The sequence below is a fragment of the Colletotrichum paranaense genome (assembly GCF_030867605.1).
Source record: "Colletotrichum paranaense strain IMI 384185 chromosome Unknown Scaffold_22.1, whole genome shotgun sequence".
Taxonomy (NCBI): domain Eukaryota; kingdom Fungi; phylum Ascomycota; class Sordariomycetes; order Glomerellales; family Glomerellaceae; genus Colletotrichum; species Colletotrichum paranaense.
Window position 1 is genome coordinate 163,711 of NW_026848980.1, and position 21,876 is coordinate 185,586.

The following is a 21,876-nucleotide window of genomic DNA, read 5'->3' on the forward strand; positions in this document are numbered from 1 at the left end:
GCTTAAAGCGACGTCCAACCCATGTCAGTCGGCACAAGCGCGCCGTTGATGGTGTTCATCCCACCAGAACACAGGCTCACCACAGTCTTTGATACCTGATCCAGCGGCGACCATCCTAAATCCCAACCGCCCTTGGAACGATCACCTTGGCAGGTGTTGAAAGTCGACACCACTGATGGACAAGGTTTCGTTAGCAATCAGACACATGGTAGTATACGAGTGCTCACTTGGAGATGGTGTCTTACCCATGGCGAGGCCTTCGGGGTGGAACTCTTTGATGTGTTCCTCATCCCTGGCCATGTTCGTCATCATGGGACCGGGCATGATGGCCAGGCACCGGATGCCTTTTGGGCCGTAAAAGGCTGCTGTGCTTCGCGTCAGGCCGACTGTGCCGTGTTTGGAGGCCGTGTACGCGACGCCTTTGTGGTGGTTTTGGTGGTCAGCTCAAGATTCTGTTTCATGCAGATTCCCATATTGTCTCGTGATCCGTTTCTTTCAGAAGGTGAATTCTTCGCCCCCTTTCAATGATCATATGGTGGTTGGGGTGAGATAGAATGACATAAGAGGAGATGGAATGAGATGGAATGAGACGGAATGAGATGATGATGAGATTTGAAGGATGGTTCGAACTCACCTGCTCTCGCGCCGTGAACTCCCGCGGCACTAATAACATTCAAAATCACGCCCCTCTGCCCGTCCACGGGCTCCTGCTTCAAGAACTGCTGGATCGCGCGCTGCGAGGTGACGAAGCTGCCCGTCATGTTGACAAGGATCTGGCGGTCCCACATGGCTATGGGACAGTCGGCCGTGGGGTGCATTAGGTCCGAGATGCCGGCGTTGTTGACGAGGACGTCGAGGCGACGTTTACCTTTGTTTACTGCACTATCTTCTCCCCCGTCAATCCAAGAAGAGACTGCGGCGGAGACGGAGGCCGGGTCGGTGATGTCTGCTTTCACGGGGTGCAGACGAGCACGGAGATCCGGGGCGTCGTCGAATTTGGAGGGGAGAGAGGCGAGGGAGGCGTCGGAGATGTCGAGGGCTAGGACTGTTGCGTTTGCGGCGAGGAAGTGGCGGGTTAGGGAGAGGCCTAGGCCCGAGGCTGCGCCTGTGATGAGGACTGTTTTTGAGGTGTAGTCTGTGGACATGGTTTCTGTTGGGTGAGAGTTGGCGATGTATGGGTGTTTGACGAGTTCTTTCACGGGAATGGGGTTCAAGAAGAGCAGGTTCAAGAAGAGCGAACTCGAGAAGAGCAAAATGAGTGCGAGTAGTTTCTATTGACATTATATACACGAGCTGTGGATTCCGTTAGGTTCTCGGTTTTGGTGGACTTTGACAAGTGAAGTGAAGGAGACTGAATGCCTCTAAGCATGAAGCATCGATACATCACAAAGAGAATCCGATACCGAAAACGACGGGAGCGTACGACGACGCGGGAAGCCAAGTTGACTGGCTGGGTGTCTGCTACTTATTGTATGCCAATGCTGTATCAGCAGGAACATATGCACAACCGGTAGCAATGCAACCAACCTTTTGATCCAGGACGTGGTTCGGCGGGGTGTTGATTGTCCCCGAATCCAACCTCCGCATCGCGCGCATCGCACTGCTCGGATTCAGAGTCGCTGATGGGTTACTCCGATGCGTAGGTTGGAGCACTCCATACAGAGTTGAAAGACAGGGTTTGGTGGTCTGGGAAATTATCAGACGTACACAGAAGACCCTTATTGGGGGACGACGAAGCGGGACGGGGAACGGAAATGACTTCGTGGTAATCCTTCCCCGCATGATCCATGCATACACGAATTCCGGGGAGCACGGGAGTGCTACATACGGGAGGGATGATTGTTGATTGGGTGTAAATACACGTATTCGATGTAACCTCGGTACACAAGGGGAACCTCCGCGACGGGAGCAATATCAAGTTCAAGACAATCTTAACGTGACTTCAATTGCAAGTCTGCTTTGCGTACAATTACAGGTATCCTTCTACCCCAACGTCATCTTCATTTCCGTCAAGCGAGTCTTACTCAATTGCTCGCCTGTAGCTGGTTCGGATCCGTCTGCTTGCTCTTTATCCCCGCCAACCCCGTCTGCCGGTTTGCATCCCGTCCCGTCGTGTTCTCCAGATTCCGCTCGCTCGAGGGTTTAGGACCCAGGCCGGGCGTGATGGACGGTCCGCCGCCGCGGGTGACGGAGTCCGCGACGCCTGCTGCGCGGTCTGGGGCGCCGGTTAGGAAGGCGAAGGTGCCGCCCAGGGCTGCGGCGGCGCCGAGGACGAGGTAGAGTGCACTTCTACGAGACCGATCGCGTTAGTTGTATGGGCACTCAAGAATGACTTGAAGCTGTGATGAAGGGCGGAAAAGAGTGAAGGCTTGCCTGTTGCTGATTTCATCTGGCTTGGTTCCCACCTTGGGGTTTGATGGGGACGGAGTCGGGCGGGACGGTGCTGAACCGGACGGGTTTATGGGGTTTGGTGCTGGGGGCTCCTTGACGGCGTAGCCCCGGCGGGGTGCGACTTGTGCGGAGGTGCGGAGGATGGGGTTTCGGAGGGCCGATTGAAGGCGGAGAGCTCTTGATGATGACATGATTGGTTATGTGTGTTTTTAATCGTGTGTTGCCAATTGGATGTTGGTTCTTATCGCGAGATGTATAGGTGTTTTGGGGGTTCTTTTGGTTCTTTCCAGTTCTTTCCAATGGACAACTGCGAGAATCAGTGAACAGTTATGTTGGTTGTGTGGTTTTGCATCCCTTAGACGGCAATGTGGATTTGCGGTGTTATATGACCGTGGCGCGACATGGCGTTTTGGAGGTGCTCGGTTATGACGAGCGATGATGTCGATGATGCACCTTTCCGGGGCCCCTTTGTAAGGACGTAGGTGCATCCATCTCACTGCCAGCATCAGACGGTCTCACGGCTCGTGTGATTCTACGGTCTAGGCACACCTCAGGCACAGATCTTTCCATTCCAACGCAGGAACTCGTCCAATGATGCATCAGGCTAGGTCGATGATTCATCAATGTTAATGATGTACCTTGCGGGTGGGGATATCAGAATGTTAGCCCCTGGCAAGATCTGCAGTAGCCTAAGACCCTGAGCTGTCGCGGAATCAGCCGTCTGCTCTCGACTTCCTCTGCCCTCTTTGATCCATTGATCAGAAATCAGTGCTAGGTATTACACAGTAGGGAGGTAGGCAGTATACCCAAATTCACCCAACCCATCTAGACATGACCTTGTCCCATGCTCTCTGCGGGGCACACCCGCCCACCCACGTCTACCGGTTCCTTAACGCCGCGTGAATCCCGTTATACGTCCAGTTCAACCTCATCCGATCAAGCTGCGCCTGCGCCGACATATCCGTCACGTGCCTCGAGTTCTGCTGCACTTGCGACGCGCGCGGCCTGCGCACCGAGTCCCACGTTCGCAGCGCCAACGTGATGCTCTCCAGGTCATCGGCGCTGACACTCTCATGGAGAAGCAGCCGTAATCCTTCGGCGTCCTCGATAGCCTGTGTCGCGCCTTGGCCCTGGAACGGCGTCATCGGGTGCGCTGCGTCGCCGACGAGGACGGCGCAGCCGCGGGTGTAGGTTGGGAGCGGGTCTGCGTCCTTGACCTTGTAGAGGTGGATGTTTTGAGCGTTTCTTGATGTGCTTGGTGTGAGCGACTCTCGTTTTATGTGTCTGATTGATTGTGAGGTGACGATGGAGGGAGAAATAAGACTTACTTCATAATCGCCAGCATCCACGGCGCAAAGTCGAAAAAGTGATCCAGCATCTCCTCCGCGCTCCCCTCGGCCTTCCAAGACGTGATGCTCTCCACCGAGAGCATGGCGTCGGGGATCCTCGCCACGACGTTGAGTAGCGTCATGTCACGGCAGGGATAAAAGATGATGTTGCGGTGCGTCTCGTCGTCGGCCGTCATCATGTTGAGAAAGTTGCTGTTGGACGGGTCTATCGCCGCCGGGTACCCTCCTAGGATATCCCTCGCCTTCTCAAGCGGGAATGTGAACCGGTAGAGTGAGGCACCCGGTGATACCATGTGAGATGGCCCGCCGAGGACAGCTTGTCGGACGAGGGAGTGGATGCCATCTGCGCCTAAGCATGTCCGTCAATTCCTGGATACCTGTGCAACAAGTCTGATATGGTCCCATGCATGTGTGTAGTCTTACCAACAATCACATCAGCTATTACCTCCTCCCCGTCCTTCAACTTCACCTTCCCCTCCTCAACATCAACACCGACAACCTGAACCCCCTCCACAACCGTAGCCGGCGGTCCCGAAATCCCCAACTTGGCCGCGTCCCCCGTCGCGAGCCTCAACAGCTCGTCCCGCAAGTCGCCGCGATGCATCAGGAGCCACTCGCTCCCAAACGGCTCCGATACGCCCGTCATCTCCCGTAACAGATTCCCTTGCTTATCGTACGTCCTCGAGCCGGCGCAGATCGTGGCCTTGACGTTTTCGGGGCTGAATTGAAAGGCCTTTTTGAGCATCTTTGTGCCGTTGGGACCAAGGCCGATGCCGGCGCCGCGTTCCGGGGCGGAGGCGGAGGAGGAGGAGGAGGATGAGGTCGGATCGTCGCGGTCGTAGACTGTCACGTCGTGTTTTTGACGGAGGACGGCGGCGGCGGAGAGGCCTGCTATGCCGCCGCCTATGACTATAACTCGTAGCTTGTTGCTTGTCATTATATCTGTCTCCCTTCTGTTTTATCTGTTTCACTGGATGGCATCGCGCTCTGGACGCGACGTTGAGAGGTTAACATGTGTGATTGCATGACTACAGCTGAACAGAGGAGTTCAATTGTCACCGCGGAATTCTATTCCTAATACAGTCGGCATAGGTAGAGACCTCTTTCCTGAGCAAACTTTGGCAGAGTTTTACTTGCTGAGACATCAAACGAAATTCTATTCATAGTTGCCGTTTCTTAGCCTGATGTTTGCCTAGAGGGATGACAAAGGTTATTGAGGAATTGCGGTGCTCGAACTTGGCAAGAAAACTCAAATGGGACCTGAGTTTGGCTCGAGGAGCGAATGAAATATAAGCCCGACGAGGCTCTTGTTGTTCCATACGCGCAAGGTCCCTGTCGTGTTTCTGGTTGTTGAAATGAAGGGAACCTCAGATCCGGGTAGCCCAGAGTTGGTGATGTCAGTTTGTGGTCTGAATGATGCTAGTGGTACGCTGTATCAGGGATCATATTCCGCCCGGTCGGGAGCCGGCGCGGGCTAAACGTGTGCCGTCTGGGGGAGTTCGACCTCCGGCTCTTCATCTTTGGGTAACAAGAAATCGACCGCTGAGATTAATGATGGATGTTCTGGGATTTGAGAAATATTTAGAATTACAGCATACTTCAAAACGGCGAAATGATTGGATCGAAAGAGAGCGAACGGCCTCAACGTCTAGGACAATTACTCATTTCCATCTTCTTTGTCACGTGTTCGTAGACAATTTCAATGTCAACAAACAAGAAAGAGATGTTGCCTTCTTACCTAGAAGAGTTTGAAGAGAGAGGTCAAATGCTTAGACATCAAGGTTCTCGAAGAAACGGCCACAACAGTAAGCCGGACACCTTTCCCCCCGCCTCGGGCCGTCTTAGAAGACCCACTTTCGCGCTCCGACTCGGCGTTCGTCGGAGGGCGAGGCCCACAGCGCACCATGCCAGTCAGAGAAGAAGGTCGTCTCGGCCCCGGTTTTGGGCGTATCGAAGGAACATGCGCCGCAGGATTGGTCATCTTTCCTCAGTAGCTTCCCAACGTCGCATGCTGCATTCTCGCAAGCGTCACCACTCCGATCCTCCCTAGCTAGATCGGTACCTTCTTAGCCGCGGACTTTTCTATCGGGCGCATCATGATGATTGTGAAACTCCGCTGCCTCGTGGAGAATGAATGTATTTGACGTGAGTTGTTGTCTCGATTTTCGAAGGTGTAGTTTCTGTGTATCACTTAACTACTGTATCAACACTCAAACATCCAAACAACCAATCTCATAATAATAACATCGACAATGGCACGAGCAATTCTGGTTTGCGGTGCGACTGGAAAGCAGGGCGGCGCAGTCATCAACCACCTCGTCGAACAGAATGCCGACTTTGAGATCCTCGCCGTCACCCGCGATGCAACCTCCGGATCCGCCCAGCGTCTCTTGAAAAAGTCGTCCAAAGTTCGCCTCGTCCAGGGTAACTTGGCCGACCCGACTGCGCTTTTCAAGACTGCGCAAGATGTCGCCTCGTCTCCTATCTGGGGAGTCTTCAGCGTCCAGGTACCTACAAAACTCTTACCTTTTGATAGCGAACAATACGTTTCTGTTGTGTGCACAAACTTGGCTGATATTGATGTGCATTCCAGGTCCCAATGGGCTTTGGCCAAGGTGGAGGCGGCGAACTAGGCCAAGGCAAAGCCCTCGTCGACGCATCCCTCAAAGCAGGCGTCAAATTCTTCGTCTACACCTCCGTCGAGCGTCACGGCGCAGACAACGCGACGAATGTGCCTCACTTCGCCCACAAGCACGAGATCGAGCAGCACCTCTTCAACAAGTCCAAGGGCACCGACATGGAGTGGGCCGTCCTCCGCCCCGTGGCTTTCATGGACAACCTCACGGACAACCTCTTTGGGAGGGTTTTCACCACCTCGTGGCGCATGGCGGTCAAGGGGAAGCCGCTGCAGCTTATTGCTGTCAGCGACATTGGCTACTTTGGCGCCGAGGCGTTTCTACACCCTGAGAAGTACAAGGGCCGCGGGGTCTCGCTTGCGGGCGACGATTTGACGATTGAGCAGTTTGCTGCGGTGTTCAAGAGGAATACGGGCAAGGAGCTGCCTGGGACGTATAGGGTCTTGTGTTGGCTGATCATGACGATGGTGAAGGACTTTGGGTACATGTTCAAGTGGTTCCACGATGTTGGGTATGATGTTGACATTGCGGCGCTGAGAAAGGAGTATCCTGGGCTGAAGGACTTTGAGACTTGGCTGAAGGCGGAGAGCGAGTACGCAGGTAGTATTCGGTCTTGAGGAGGGCGTTTGGAATCACGTCACAGATGCGTCCTGGGTAGAAGAAAGCAAGAGCCACTGTAGTAATACGGCTTATATTGTAATAATCGAAGAGAAATGGTCTATATGGAATTTCAACGATGAAGCATGTATCAAGCTTGACGGTCTCAAAAGGTAGCATCGGCTCTCTTAACAAACCTAACTATCGTCTTTTATTTATTTGCAATCATATCCAAAGTTATGTTTAATGCTCAAGAAAGAAGAGACTATATTTCTTACACATTGTGAAAAGTTCCGAAACTGAACGAAAAGATTCGCCGCAGACGAGACGTAATTGGACCATGCCCTTTGATATCCCGTTAACGAATTTACTTATACTAAGGTAAGTGATTCGTGAGCCCTGCTTGAAGGATAGAGGAAGGACCTAGATAGCGGTACTCCTATCAAGCGCACTTGTTCAAGAGATCGAGGGAGTGGAATCGAAGAGAAGACTTGCAATTAGAATCAGGATATTGATAGTCAAGCTTCTAACATAGGGCGTATCCACACCCACGTGGCACCGGTCTCCGACGAAGGCCGACTCGCACTCAATGTAGCCTTGGCAAGAGTAACCTCGTCTCTATCCCCGAAGATGTACGTGTACCTCAAATTCCACGTCATTGTTTCTTGCTTATCATATCAGAATTGAATTTGATGAGAATCTGACCGACGGCTGAAAGTCCGGTCCTTGGTGGAACAGTGTTTGTAAGTCGGGAATCCCGCCTTCCAAAGGCCCACATCGTGGGCCGATGCTCAGAGCCGAGACGCAACTGCTTGATTCATGGCATGCTTGCGTAGTTTCGCCAAAGGCAAGAGAATGGAAGTATAGGAACATGACAAAGATACGTACTGCATGCGACCGCAAATCGGGCTGTAGCTATAAAGTCGAGCGATGCTCGTGTGCATTTCTAGCTTCCCCCCTCACATCCCACAGACTGAAAACCATCATCTTCCTCAACACAGACCAACCCGCCAGACACAAACCGAAAACACGTCTTGTATCTTCAACATGTCTAAACTTCTCACCATCTTCGGAGCCACTGGCAATCAGGGCGGTTCCGTCGTGAGAGCAGCCCTCGCCGACGCCGTTCTATCAAAAGAGTACAAAATTCGTGGCATCACTCGGGACGTCTCTAAGCCCGCAGCTCAAGCTTTAGCCAGCAAGGGCGTCGAGGTCGTTTCTGTATGATCCGACTGCTATCATTCTTGATGTAGACTGAGAGATTTCTAACATGGGGAAAGGCCGACATGAACTCAAAGACCTCTCTCGCCGAGGCGATCAAGGGCTCCCACACAGTCTTCTTTATGACCACGCCCAACTTCACGGGTGGCGCCAGCGAAGAGCAGGCTCACGGCAAGAACGTGGCCGACATCGCGGCCGAGACCGGCGTCAAGCACCTCATCTACTCATCTCTGCTGCACGTCACCGAGACCACCAACGGCCGCCTCAAGCATGTTGTCCACTTTGACGACAAGGCCGAGGTTGAGCGCTACATCCGCGCCAAGGGCATCCCCAGCTCCTTTGTCCTGCCGGGGTACTTTATGAGCAACTTCTCTGCACTGCAAATGATTCGCAAGGGCGAGGATGGGGTCTACAACCTGGCGTATCCTGTCAGCGACAAGGCCAAGTTCCCTCTCATCGACACCGAGTCCGATATTGGTGAGTGATTCCTAGAAGCGCTCAGTCCGATGCTAATACCTTCATTTTGTAGGCAAGTACGTCGTCGCGGCAATCCGCAATGATAGCACCCTCCTCGGCAAGCAGATCTTGGCAGCTGAGGACTACTACACGCCCACGCGGATCGTCGCCGAGTTTGAGCAAGTCACTGGCAAGACAGCCCGTTTCTTGCCCGTCGACGCTGCGACGTACAAGTCCTTCTTCGCTGGTCCGATGGCTGCCATGGCTGACGAGATGCTCGAGAACCACCTCTTTATTGACGAGCCCGGGTACTATGCCGGTAAGGACTTGAAGGAGAGTCAGGAGCTTTTGGCTGGCGTTGGGCTGAAGGCGACTACTTGGAAGGAGTTCTTGGAGGCGAACAAGGCTGCTTTCCCGTAATTGGATTGGGAAAAAGGACACCTGATTTGAGGAACACAATGCTGGAATACATGTTGACATAATTTTGAGGTAGTGTCCCAGCGTGGTGTAGACTTTACCATATATACACAGTCTTACTAAGATGATTCCCGAGTAGATCCTGTGCTCATATGGTTCGTGTCGCAAATTCAGTGACTGTACAGCGACGTGGAATCGGTATACAATGGCTCACGGCTCAGTTTCAAGCACTAGCAGGGGCCACGAAAGCGCCTCTTGCCAGTAATTACCCAAATGCCTAGCAACGGCGCGGATAATGAAGGCGCCAGCGTCAGCAAAGGGCCAAAAGGTACGACAACGGTGCAGCAAGACGCCGTAATGTGCCAGAATGATGAGGGCCTCGGGACGGTGCTTCCGCAGCATATCGACGAAGCCGACCGGCACCTTTACAGAGAACGTCGACGCGGCCTGGGCGTAGTCTCCTTCGTCGAGGACGCGGCAAATGTCGAAGCACCACTGCAGAAGCCCAATGACTTCGTGGCACGCTCTCGCGCTCGAATCACTGAGGTCGGAGTCATTTAGGAGGCGTTTCAGAGACCCGCATTCGTCGCCCCTCGTGCTCATCCTCTTCTCGGCCTCGAGGATGACGTTGAGGACGGGTGCGAGCTCGGTGTCTCGGAGGAAGTTCCGGGCCGGCAGGGTGACGGACTTGACGCCGCGGTTGAGGTTGAAGCACTCGACGAGGCGGTCGATAAAGGACTTGAAGTCGGAGCGGTAGTGAGCGAGGGTGTCGGCGAGGACATGCCTGCCCAGGATGGCGGAGAAGAGGAAGCGAGGGACGGCGGTGACCTTGTCGTCTCTGGCTACTGTTTCCGTGAGGCGTGTGAAGGATGAGAGAGCGCGGTTCTGGAGCTCTGTGGCGAGGTCGTGGAGATGGGCGGATGACCCGGGATAGAGCTGGACCATGTGGAAGGCTGTGAAGGCGAGGATCTCGTCGAGGAGGTAGGGTGAGTCCACGGCGCGTCGAACGGCGATGTCGAGGGCGCTTCGGGCTGGGCCGGTGAAGTATGGGACTGAGGCTGCATGGTGTAGCAATATCATGTGCTGTGGTGTGTAGATGGCCTCTGAGGGTGCGTTTGGCGTGCCTAATATTGACAAGCCGAGCTGGCAGTCTAGAGATGGAGGAGGAGCATGGGTGCCGCTCAGCTGCGTCGTCGAAGCTGGGGATTGTGTCTGGTCACTCTGATAAGAACTTAGGCCGAGACCAACCGCGGCTGGCACGTCTGCAGGCCTTGATGGCAGGCCATGAGACGGATGGCTTGGCGCATGAGTGAGTTCGGATAAGTTGCTTTGTTGACGATGAGCTGGTTGTGAGGGCAGCTGTGCGCGCTCAATCAGCGCATTCGCGTCATTGTTTGTATTGCCATGACTACTTCCTCTGGAGCCTGGTGATGGTGATCGGGCGTTTCGCACCAATGTGCCCTGTGACCTTTCGCCTTGTGATTGAGGTTTTTGTGCTTGTCTGCGCTTCTGCTTGCTCACTTTTGGCGGTGGGAAGAAACAGGCACGTTCTGCCACCTCGCAATTCGCGCATGAGGGCTGACGCTCGTCGCAGCGAATGTGACGGCGCTTGCACTCTGCGCATCCATTCCGAGACTTCTTGTGAGAGCGGCGAGTCTCTTGGGCCCTGGCGTTGTCTGCCACTGTGCTTCCGGTGTCGCTCGAATCGTTGTGACGCGCTGAGGCGCGAGTTTCTCGAACCATGCTGTCGTCGCGCGGGCGATTCTCGTCAATCACCGTTCTCCGTGGAACGCGCGGAGCTCTTAATCCCAGTCAGTGGCCCCTTTTCAGCTGCCGGCATTCGCGATTCATGAATGTGCGTCCTCTCAAGAGCTTGATGCGTTCTAACTTCCAAAGTTACAGCATCTCCACGCACTAAGAGTGGACGAGCGGAAGGTATTCCATTGATATGACAATTGAGGAAAATTCCTTGATCAGCCCGTGTACGCAAGCATCGCAGCACAGCCCCGCCTAATTGAACGCATAGCCACATCCTCGGATTCCCCCCATCAAAAACAGCCAGGCTAAGCTACTAGGTAGTTGTCTACATGGAATGCGCTACAAGCTTAGTCATACCTAAATACCACACAAAGACTGCCGAATGAGAGAAGTTGGAAATGTAGATTATTTGCGACCAACTGGCATCAAGTGTTCAAATTCATTCTATTGTTTCTCTACATGGTTTCACAGAAGAGTTAAACTGTGACAAACGGCCATTAATACGAAAGAAATGGTACAATAAGGGTGTTCAAAGCTAACTTGTATCCTGCTCCCTACATAATTTTCTCATTACCTACCTATTGTCGTGATAGCTTCAATCATTTGAAGCCTCACGACCCGTCACGTGATCCGACTTCCATTTTCCACGACCCACACTCGCTCTCGTATCCTATTCCTGCGCGAGGTCTCTCGGAGAGACCCGAAGCTCTGTGCCTCTTGTTACATCAACCATGTGGGCTTGGTTGTGTCTACCCTGGGAGACCCAAAGAAGACATTCCTTTCAGTAGAAATGGACGCATCTTCGGGCCGACTTGGAGAACCCGAGGTACCATTCACTAAGTAGATCACACCTGAACTCCCAGAGCCATGAGTCATTGAGAGATCCTCTCACTATCCTGGCTCGGTCGATGTCTACCTCTCTCCGGCTCCTTCTGAAGCTACTCTGGGTTCGTAGAAGGCACATCTGGTCTTAAACGAGTTGAGTACTAAGTCAAGTATCAAACAGTAAAGATCGACAATGGTTTCTATCGCTTTTGTGAATAGTCGCTGAGCTTTATGTGAAATGGCTTACAGCTTGCATGATCAAACCGTTTCAAAGTAACATGAAAAGTGCGTGTACACTTGCCAAAAAAGTGTGGGTTCGATATTGGTCGCTATCCTTTGCAAAGAGAAGGTTTCCTAGTAAGATAGTGCGGCTAAGTAGTATGTCAGCACACTTGAGGTTTACATAATGGACATAAGCCCGGACTTGATGATCCAGACACAAATTAACCTTACTTGCTAAATGACCCACCAGACGCACCGCAGTGAGCGGGACAGGGGTGAGTCCTCACACTCGAAGTTCCTGAGCACTCCGTAAAGTGACAAACGGCAACGATAACCATTGGCAACTACCTAAAGAGGCAATTATTCCCTCGGAGGTACTTAGTCACAAGCGAGTAACATCATTCCGACTTCTTGATCAGGGTCTAGTCATCTTCTAGCACTTCATATACAGGGAGTCTAACATCGATTCTGGACACAATGCTTGAGAAGACTAGCTTCCCGCAAGACCGCCTAAAATTTGCCGAAGTCCAATTCATGGCCAGTTGACCTGGTATACACCAACAGTGAATACAGCCCATAACGAAACGGATGCTGGTTTGGAGCAACTTTGAAACCAAACAGAACCATCGCATGACCTCGCTGAGTTATTGCAATGTCTTGCCGATTTTTATGTCAGGGTTCTAGACTGCGAGAATATGTGTTCTCTTGTCCTTGTGCCTCAAACTCGTTCTGGAAGAAAAAGAAGCGTAGTAGCATTGACTGAGTTCCCTCTCTTCTTGCTACGGGTTCAATGGTCCGGAGGGACTGAGATCATACCCGTTGTCGGCCGAGTGCAGCCACTATCATTGCCAATGACAGGGCCTCAAACCTATCCGAGGCTTCAATCAGCTTTGATAGGCAGGTCCGGTAACCCCGGTAGCTGGCAGTAGTGCATGTTGCCTTAGCGGATAAAACGATGGGAACTTGCTCACGTTGTGGTTCCTCACTTTCTTGATTGCCTCCACTCACTCTGAAAATGAGCAGAGGCTTGGCATGCATATCTCCTGAAGTGAGTGGCCGGTATTGGCTATGTAAGCTGCTCTGCTTCATCAGGATACAATATATTCAGCTCCCATGGAGTAGGTTCATTTTCATACCCGGCGTCATACTTCTTCAACCTTTTCATCTGCCCAGTCGCGACTACGGCTGAAGGCACACTGTCTCAAACTCGCTACACCTTACCAAACAGGCGTAGCGATGGTCAAACCCAGCGTTGTGGGCTTGTTAGCTCATGCCGGTCTCTTGGTTGAACTCGTCAATGGCATGGCAGACTTTCAGCAGCACTGCGAGTCCTTCACGTCTTCAGCTGGTGGTGTCTGTTTCACGTCAGAGTACATCACGTCCGGAACAGAGCTCGCTCTCGCCGAAGCCGATGCCACGTGCGGCATCTTCACTCAGTCTGTATCGGTGAATCTTTGCCGCATTACGGCTCATGTCCCTACCTCGAACCGTTCCGGGTTCTGGTTCGAGGCATGGCTGCCCGAGGACTGGTCTGGGAGGTTCCTTGTGACAGGCAACGGCGGACTAGGCGGCTGTATCCAATACTACGACGTCGAATACGGTGCCTCTCTCGGTTTTGCAACCATTGCGACCAATAATGGACATCAGGGGTACACTGGAGCCCCCTTTCTCCACAATCTCGACGTCATTCAGGACTTTGCCTACCGCTCCATCCAGAATGGGGTTGCTGTTGGCAAGGAAATCACTCAAGAATTTTACGGAGCGGCCCATGATAGGAGCTACTACCTAAGATGCTCAACTGGCCGACGACAAGGGCTGAAGGCAGTCCAGTCCTTTTCTGACCTGTTCGATGGTGTCGTTGTTGGAGCGCCTGCTATTGCGTGGAACAACTTGACGTCGTGGGCTATTCAGTTTTATCCCCTTCTTGGTACGCCCGAGTCTGCGAACTTGACTCCTCTGGATATGTGGCCTATCATTCATCAAGACATTCTTGACCAGTGCGATCAGCTTGTTGGGGTTGCAGACGGTATCTTGGAGTCGCCTAACCTCTGCAACTACAAACCTGATGGCCTCTTGTGCACTGAAACTCAAAGCACTGGCTGTCTTATGAGTACACAACTTGAGACGCTCAAGAGCATTTACTCACCTGTGCTGGATGCAGCCGGAAGCCTGGTCTACCCCAAGATGCAGCTTGGATCCGAGTTTACCGGAGCGGTGGACAGTTACTTCTCCAGGGCAGTCTCACCCGTGTCGGATTGGTATCGTTATGCCATTTTCAACGACTCCACCTGAGATGCCATGACCCTCCGTCCGGAGAACTACACCGTTGCTTCTGGTCTCAACCACTTCAACATCGATACCTGGGATGGTGATTTATCGGCTTTCCAGAACCGCGGTGGCAAGCTTCTCCACTGGCACGGTTTAGCCGATGGCGTTCTGTCGAGTGAGAATTCCCATCGATATTACGAATATGTCTCGCAAACCATGGGCATGAACTCAAAGGCTCTTGACAAATTCTGCCGATTTTTCCGTATCTCTGGCATGTCCCATTGCGGCAGCGGTAATGGGGCGACCTTTATCGGCCACCAGTCAGCAAGCACTACCAGTCTGGCACCGGAGGAAAACGTGCTGATGGCGATGGTTCGATGGGTCGAGAGCCAAGTGGCTCCAGACACCATCATGGGGACATGGTACAAGAAAGGCACCAGTGACAGTGGTGTTGATTTCAAACGTAGACATTGCAGGTGGCCATATCACAACGTGTACCAAGGCGTTGGCGACTACAAAGATCCTGATACTTGGAAGTGTGCTCTGTAAGTAAGTCTAGACAAATCAGGTCTGCTGGCGCGTGATTACAGTCAAAAAAACAAGTCAAACAACAGCACCATGAGCTCCTTTGTCCTACAATATGACTATTGCCTTTATGTTGTTACAGATAAGTGTCGAGGTGAATACTCACTGGCTCACCGCCTGAGGCACTCAACAAAGGAAGCTTCCTTCCCTTTCTGTAAGGCAGCTCAGATGGGACGGAAGTTGATCCGTCACATTGTCCTAGCTACCTTCCTCCTCCATCAACGTCTCAACCTGGTGAACAATCGCCGCAACTTTGACTTCCTCGTCTCATACACCAGACGATCTACCTCGGACGGCACAATCCCAATAAAGCGATGAAGTGCTACAAAGGAATTTGATCGGAGCAATTAAGTGCTCTAAAGAAGAATGCTCTAAGCAGTTCAGTGCTACATAAGAATATGCTCTAAGTAATTGTCAGGTCTCCTTATCAGAATAAACGCGCGAATCATCTAGTTTTTGAGTTCACGGGATTTTTCACTCTGTTGATACCGGCTGGAGGCAGGCTCTCCAGACCGGAACTTTCGATCTCTCTGACTCTTTTCTTCCCGTCGACACCTCCTAGCTTGGATGTGACGACAGCGAATCTTCCACCAGAAAGGGCAAAGAAGTCGACCGACCGTTTCGAGCCTCGTCACCCACCTCAAACAAGTGGCCTACGGCCCCCGCACACAAGATGGTTTGTGAATTATGAGTCTTACAAACTCTCAACAAATAGCCTGAATGGGACACATGGAATCTCCGGGTGCGCTCGTCACCTGAGGCTCCCGGATGGCGTGCCTCCCCTTGTTCCATCGGCGGGAGGCAGCGGCATCATTAGAGCCCACGGTGCCTGTGGGATAATCTTCTTAATCGACAAGGTAGAGAAACCCTTTCTCTGCATAATTCTTCTTCGGCCGAGAAGCATCCCTTCACCCTCGAGAAGTTTCCAATCAAAACAACACTGACGGCTACTTACCAAACCACAACCATGGCGACGTCCCACAGCGTAAGCTCAGGTCTCACCAGATGCCTCGGAAATTTTGCTAATCGACTATTTACTCGCTAGGCAACTGTCGAAGACGGAGTCTTGGAAGACGGATCCAAGAGAGGCGGCACCTCTGAAGAGACCGAGAAGCCTCCTCTCGCGTACAAGCCAGAAGTGGAGTTGTTGTTGTAGAAGAACCAGAGCCCCGTAGTCCTCTGGCAATTGCAGCTCTTCCTCGACGTAAGCAACGTTCGCTCTTGAAGGCCCCCAATTGATCATGACTGCCATGCTAATCGTCTCGTGCTTTCAGGCTCTCGTCGCAGCTCATGACGAGGTCCGAGACTGTATGATCGACCTCGACATTGATGCCTACCTTACTAAGAGATGGCGTCGCCGCAAGCGCGTCAAGTACACGAGAAGACTAGCGGTTTACAAGGCCCAGCGAAAGGCAGTACTCAAGATTGAGATGGAAGTCATCCGGGGCGGTAATATGGGAGAGACACTCCAGGCCGCTTTCGACCGTGTTCAAATTGCCCTGATCGAGAATATGACGCGCGTCAATTTGTTGTTGAGCATGCTCTGAGTGAATCTCTTTGGCCTCGCGTTCTGGCTGTGGCGGACCGGAGTTCTGAATGGGACACTTGGCCGGAAGAGCCCAGCAACGAATCGACGATAGGAGGTGACTGAGTTTTAGCACGCGTGGCTCGAGATGAACCCGCGAGGATAAATGCGATGAAATACCAACAGAACCACAGGACGATGCTATATGTGACACTAGTATGGGACATGGCTTGTAATTAAGCAGTTGGTCTGGCGGGAGGCAACCTGGGTCAACCTGGTGACAGCTGAGTCAGATCCCTGACAGAATTGCCTTCCTTCATTCATGCTCAGGCCTGAGGAGTACTTCAGCCTTACCGCCGTTGTACTTTGAATGAAAGACTCTGCCCTTTTGCAGATTTGACATGTCTTGGAGTTGGTAGAATCTGCCCAGCGGAAAGAGCATGGGTCAGTAACATGGTTCCAACATAAGAAAAGGGCGTCAAAGAGCACTTTCCTTGCTGAGCGCTTCGGATTTCCCACGGTTGTTACCTACCTGGTCGTTGATCTCACTCTCCCTATCTGTTGACAAAGTCGCTTACCTTATCTTCCCACAGGTCCCCATCTTCCTACTTCCAACATCTCTAACGCTGCCTTAATCTCACAATAATCCGACTGCAACCGATCAGACACATTGAATCCTCGGCTTCCCGCTTCGCGCTTCGCGAACCAAGCAAGCTCATGCACTCATGTCGTACAAATAGTCGAACACCAAACATTTGATGATGGCCGGCTCAGTCGACGTACGTCTCCTTCCAATCGGCCCAGGGCAAGTTGGTTGCCAAAAAGGCCAGCAAAACCGTTGACGTACCATCAGGGCAACGATAACCCGCCAACGAGCACCCCCACATCTGAGGGCATGAACGCACAAGACATCGCGGCCGTGACAAAAATTGTGTCAGTCGCGCTTGAACATCTGGACACTCGCGAAGTTGAGGAACAACCCAAGACTGCGGAAGACTACCAGTTGCTCCTGAAGAAGAAGGAAGAACTCATGACCTTGTACAACCGGGTCTTACAGGTGCTTAACTTCACTCGACTACGGCGCGAAGGGGAATCTCAAGCTCCAACAATCGAAGCGGTTGATGAGCTTGGGACGGGTTATTCAACATTGCTCAGGGGCGTTGAGTCTGTTCTCGCACGAGTCATTGTGTGGATTGAAGAGTACGAACACGACAACGGGATCAACACTGGTGTTTCGGGGAGTTCATCTGCGCGTACGCCCTGATTAGAATCCTCTGCGCCTATAGAGAGCACTCCGATACGTGCAATGTCGGGCTCGGGCGACGCAAAACTCTGCGGCTATGTTCATATTAGCGTCGAGGATGGGAAAGCATGGCGACAGGGTGAGCACATGGGAAGGCCACCGAGCTGTTTCCGTCAGAATGAGTGTAATTCAGGAGTAAAAGTTGGCCCTCACTGTTGGTTTTTGATTAAGTGTTTCGTCCCTTTCCGATGCTAATCAGGTCCAGGCTCTTTGGACGGTTGGACCTCCCCCCCTACATAAGTTCAGCCCCCATGTTCTTGGCAGCAACCTAAGTCAGAGACGCCCTGACCGCGCTCTTAAGCTTCTCCTTCCCGCTGAGTCAGGTCCTTCAATTCAAATGGTTCAAGTACCCGGACCAGCAAGTAAGTTGGTGGGCCCGGTTAGGGCACTCTGTTTTCTATAGGGGGCAATCTGCCAGGATGACTACTCAAGCCAAGTCTCTCCTTTGGTTGCGTCCTCGTTCTCGCTAATTATGAGACGTCAAAAGAGCGCTTTCAATCCGAGCATGAATAAAGCCCTAAACTTTAAGTTCACGTCAGCGAAACTGCGCGCGCGGGAGAGTCCAAAACTCATTGACTCGAAGCGCTGGAGTTATTCTCGGCGGCCAAAACGGTCCAGGCTCCTAATGATCGGGACTGTCATTTGTGAAGCAAGGACGGGACTCACGGGAGGTAAATAAGGGCTCAAACCACTGTCGATGTGACGTTCAATGTGCAGGTGGCCCCCTACAAACCACCCCTGTCCGTCAAATTTCTCGCTGTTATGAGGAGGACCATTGCAGAAATCCTTTCGCATTATGGCTGTGGTTCTGGTCTTATAGGCACTCTAAAAAGCTTGCTTGAATAAAACGGAGCTTGCAAGATAGATGTCAAAAGATTCTAACTTAGGGGAGCTCATTGACGGCAGGAATCGTGCTCAAAATGGCGACCACCGCCGGCTGCAAGCTGAGATCTCTAATACTGACCGTGGGCGACAAATGATACGTGAGACTCATGAGGGTGATTGTGAACAAAGGAGGCGCAAGAGAATATTGCCTTCACTACAGACACTATCTCTGCTTTTAAAAGCAAATATAAGTCGCAACTGGACTCAAGCGACAGCGCAAGTATGAAGACCCCGAGGATCCCGAGGATCCCGAAGATGGATTACTGCGGAAATTGTATGCCAAGAAAGGGAAACAAGATTCAGCCGAATAAAGATAACACATCAGAAGCGGCTTCAAGGCAGATTATACGGGTGGTTCTATGAATGAGCCCAACTTCGGAAGCGAGATCTCACTTCCATGTACCGATTGCAAATCACTCCGACACCCGCAAACTACCATTACTCAACAACGGGACCGGGGAATCGTCTCTCCGAGACAGACAGAGGTAGTTGTTCGAAAAATTTCAGATGTAAGGCCAGAAGCTGGATGAAGGAATCTTTGGACCGCAACAAGGATGACCCAAGACGAAATAAGACTCGACACCAGGGGGGGAGCGGAAAGGTCTTCATACCCGATCTGAATGAGAGATACAACAGTAGGCAGCATGCTTGAAGATATAAGATGTTGGTTGAGGGCTCAAGGCGATGAGGAACAGCAAAAGTTTCATGGCTTCCCGGACGAGGAAAGGGTCTATGGGACCATTAGGATGACACGCCATTCGTCATTTGTATTTATATCCGGCCAAGGTTGAGTTCGGTGAATCTTTCTCATCAAGTGGGTGGTTCATACAGGCAACACGGCGTACAGAGACTTTGCTACAACCCGGATTAATGCTGTTGAGAGCTCGATAAGAAGCCGCCCCGTTCTGTCTTCCATTAATGGCAGTTGACAATTTCCTTTCTTCGTCCGGTAGCTAGACAGAGAGAAATACCCCAGGCATCTTGTCTGTAAGCCGGAGTGCATGGAATGCTTCTCACCTAAGGCCAAGGTGAGGATAACGGTGAAGGTGAGGTGAGTCTGGGTTTGATGGCTGGCACCTGCCTCAACCTCCAAGCCTAGCTCCTCCCTCAATCGCGCCTTCCCACTCAGGAATCTATGAGACGGCCCCCCAATGCGCTATCAAAACAATCTCGCGTTCTACCAGCCGCATCCTCTATTTTCTCTCACCCGCACATTGCCTCACTCTTCCCCTCTCATACACACGCTTCCGCTCGCACTTCGCACAGTAATACATTTTACCTTGCGATCTTCACATTCAAGCATCCCCCAAAACAAAAGTTCAACAAGTATCACAAGATAACGCGTACCAAAAGTAGGAATTTCTTTGCGCACTAATTTTGATTCATTTTGCTGATCACTGCAGGTGTACCAGTTCGCCAAGATGCATCTCATTCCTGAGACGGTCAAATCTATCGACCTCATCGAGGTGAGTTCTCACGCTGGTTTTTTTGACAGTGATGAATCTACGATGTGATTGATGAGCGCCGATGATTACAATACTGACCATGGATCTGTAGGAGCTCATGATGGAGAGAGCCGCCTTGAATGCTAGTCTCGACGAAACCAACAAAAAGATTGCTGCGGCTCAGGAAGCCTTTGAGAATGAGAAGCAGCAGCACATTAACATGGAGGCCGACAACAAGAAGCACATCATCCAGGCCTTGAATCGTGAGCCGATTGAGCTCATGGCAAACGAGCACCACGTTCACCGCCCCGCCGCTTCTGGCTGCACCGGCAGCGCTATGACGACTGAATATACCAACAATATCGAGGGCACCAATAACGTCAGCCCTACCAAGGACACCGTCGACGATTGCTGCTGGGGACATATCCATAGAGCGTCCAAGGACGCCTTGTCTGGCTCGAAGGGCATCAAGTCTGAGCGTTCAATTCTGTCCGACATCTCTTCCCTTGGGGACACCTCTGTCAATCGCAACTCTCCCTTGTTCCATCGTTCCGTCAGCCCGTCAAAGGAGACGCCTGTCTTTGATCAGGTGCTCCCCAGCGACAACACCGCTGCTTTCATGGCTCACATCATGCATGAACTCAAGAACGAGCTCAAGAAGGAGCTTCAGGCAAGAGTTGACAGAGAATTCAAGCGCTCAATCGAAGAGCGTCTCATCCAGGAGCTCGCTCAGGAGCTCACCGGCGACATCAAGGGCCGCCTCTACTATGAGCTCAGAGAGGAGCTCAAGCGTATCCTCAAGCGCGACATCACGTTCAAGGTCAAGCAGGACGTCAAGCGCGAGATGAGACTTGAGATGGTTAGCCAGCTAAAGTACGACATCATGGAAGACGTGAAGGGCAGTGTCATTGCCGAGCTTAAGGAGATCCAGAGCGAAGTCAACAATGAGCTGAAGAATGAGATCAAAGAAGAGGTCTTCAACAGAGTCAAGGTCGCTCTCACGCAAGATGCCCTGGACCAGCTCAAAGGCACCATGAAGGGAGAGGTCAAGAACGATGTCTTCAAGATTGTGCACGACGCCCAGCGAGCCATCGGCACCACTCTTGCGGCCAAGACTGAGGAGCACATGCTCCCTGCCATCCGAGGTGCTGTTCCCATCATTCAAGAGTGTGTCGTGGCCAACTTGCAGGACGCTCTCGACTTCTACTTCAAGAACCAGCTTTCCAAGCAGATGGATGATGCCATCAAGAAGAAGACCGGCGATGACTCTCAGTGGATGCTTTCTCAGATCGAGGCGTTGGTCCCCGTTACCGTTGCTGCCGAGGTTACCAAGGTCAAGGACGATATGAAGACCGATCTGCACAAGGATGTGAAGGCCGAGATCGAGGAGGACTTTGGAGAGAACATGGAGGGTCTGGCCCGTGATGTTATCCAGGAGGAGCTTGAGGCCTTTGAGACGCGTACCCACCCGAACACAACTTATGTGTACCATATGTGAGATCCCCCTAGCTTACGGTCGGTCATGCACTCTTGGCAAAGTCTAGATGTGCTTTCAAGACCAAAGTCTTTAGTCTTTGGGATTAAGAAGGTGAAGGATTGGGCTATCTGGTGGATCACCAGCTTCAGTATTGGGATTCAAGGATAGGGTAATCAGAGACGGCAATTCCAAGGTTACAGTCAGCCTAGCATTCCCGGCTGCGTGTCTAATATCCTAAATGTGATGAGAAAATGCAACAAGATCAACTTTCCTACCAAACTTCATCGACCGACGAAAGCCCTCATTAAGGGTGCTTCGTTGGAGCCCGGCCCAGTTCCAAACCGAGGGCACCTGAGTTCATGTTGTCTTGCTTGTCTACAAAGAGTCTACGGCACTTCCGAGGTGGTGCCTCCATCTTACACATCCACTCTATTTGGGCGTAAGCAAGATTACTATCCATAAAGACGAAGCCAAAGGCAATGCTCTTCGGTATGTACTATTTGGAAAGGCGCGTTG

The 21,876-nt window shown here is 52.1% G+C and overlaps 10 protein-coding genes across 10 annotated transcripts; 6 read left to right on the forward strand and 4 right to left on the reverse strand.

Moving 5' to 3' along the window:
• Positions 1-2: 2 nt before the first annotated feature.
• CPAR01_15960 (bacilysin biosynthesis oxidoreductase bacC) lies at positions 3-1,145 on the reverse strand (the record flags this gene model as incomplete). The annotated part of the gene is made up of 3 exons (XM_060500205.1): positions 3-172; positions 246-419; positions 635-1,145. The coding sequence occupies 3 exons, from the start codon at positions 1,143-1,145 to the stop codon at positions 3-5; spliced, it is 855 nt and encodes a 284-aa protein (XP_060341022.1).
• Positions 1,146-2,024: 879 nt separating this feature from the next.
• CPAR01_15961 (uncharacterized protein) lies at positions 2,025-2,582 on the reverse strand (the record flags this gene model as incomplete). Its single annotated transcript, XM_060500206.1, has 2 exons — positions 2,025-2,289; positions 2,323-2,582. The coding sequence occupies 2 exons, from the start codon at positions 2,580-2,582 to the stop codon at positions 2,025-2,027; spliced, it is 525 nt and encodes a 174-aa protein (XP_060341023.1).
• A 687-nt stretch (positions 2,583-3,269) lies between these two features.
• CPAR01_15962 (uncharacterized protein) lies at positions 3,270-4,677 on the reverse strand (the record flags this gene model as incomplete). The annotated part of the gene is made up of 3 exons (XM_060500207.1): positions 3,270-3,675; positions 3,720-4,089; positions 4,164-4,677. The coding sequence occupies 3 exons, from the start codon at positions 4,675-4,677 to the stop codon at positions 3,270-3,272; spliced, it is 1,290 nt and encodes a 429-aa protein (XP_060341024.1).
• A 1,315-nt stretch (positions 4,678-5,992) lies between these two features.
• On the forward strand, positions 5,993-6,993 carry CPAR01_15963 (NmrA-like family protein; the record flags this gene model as incomplete). Its single annotated transcript, XM_060500208.1, has 2 exons — positions 5,993-6,247; positions 6,334-6,993. 2 exons carry the CDS (start codon positions 5,993-5,995, stop codon positions 6,991-6,993), a joined length of 915 nt encoding a protein of 304 aa, XP_060341025.1.
• Positions 6,994-8,020: 1,027 nt separating this feature from the next.
• Positions 8,021-9,070, forward strand: CPAR01_15964 (uncharacterized protein; the record flags this gene model as incomplete). Its single annotated transcript, XM_060500209.1, has 3 exons — positions 8,021-8,194; positions 8,254-8,671; positions 8,724-9,070. The coding sequence occupies 3 exons, from the start codon at positions 8,021-8,023 to the stop codon at positions 9,068-9,070; spliced, it is 939 nt and encodes a 312-aa protein (XP_060341026.1).
• Positions 9,071-9,277: 207 nt separating this feature from the next.
• CPAR01_15965 (uncharacterized protein) lies at positions 9,278-10,810 on the reverse strand (the record flags this gene model as incomplete). Its single annotated transcript, XM_060500210.1, has 1 exon — positions 9,278-10,810. One exon carries the CDS (start codon positions 10,808-10,810, stop codon positions 9,278-9,280), a length of 1,533 nt encoding a protein of 510 aa, XP_060341027.1.
• Positions 10,811-13,108: 2,298 nt separating this feature from the next.
• Positions 13,109-15,043, forward strand: CPAR01_15966 (tannase and feruloyl esterase; the record flags this gene model as incomplete). Its single annotated transcript, XM_060500211.1, has 3 exons — positions 13,109-14,093; positions 14,166-14,685; positions 14,731-15,043. 3 exons carry the CDS (start codon positions 13,109-13,111, stop codon positions 15,041-15,043), a joined length of 1,818 nt encoding a protein of 605 aa, XP_060341028.1.
• A 541-nt stretch (positions 15,044-15,584) lies between these two features.
• Positions 15,585-15,881, forward strand: CPAR01_15967 (uncharacterized protein; the record flags this gene model as incomplete). The annotated part of the gene is made up of 2 exons (XM_060500212.1): positions 15,585-15,710; positions 15,771-15,881. Coding segments are annotated over 2 exons (237 nt in total), but the record flags the coding sequence as incomplete, so codon positions are not given.
• Positions 15,882-15,966: 85 nt separating this feature from the next.
• CPAR01_15968 (uncharacterized protein) lies at positions 15,967-17,514 on the forward strand (the record flags this gene model as incomplete). Its single annotated transcript, XM_060500213.1, has 3 exons — positions 15,967-16,174; positions 16,645-16,694; positions 17,104-17,514. The coding sequence occupies 3 exons, from the start codon at positions 15,967-15,969 to the stop codon at positions 17,512-17,514; spliced, it is 669 nt and encodes a 222-aa protein (XP_060341030.1).
• A 2,345-nt stretch (positions 17,515-19,859) lies between these two features.
• Positions 19,860-21,381, forward strand: CPAR01_15969 (uncharacterized protein; the record flags this gene model as incomplete). Its single annotated transcript, XM_060500214.1, has 2 exons — positions 19,860-19,904; positions 19,996-21,381. The coding sequence occupies 2 exons, from the start codon at positions 19,860-19,862 to the stop codon at positions 21,379-21,381; spliced, it is 1,431 nt and encodes a 476-aa protein (XP_060341031.1).
• Between the last annotated feature and the right edge of the window lie 495 nt (positions 21,382-21,876).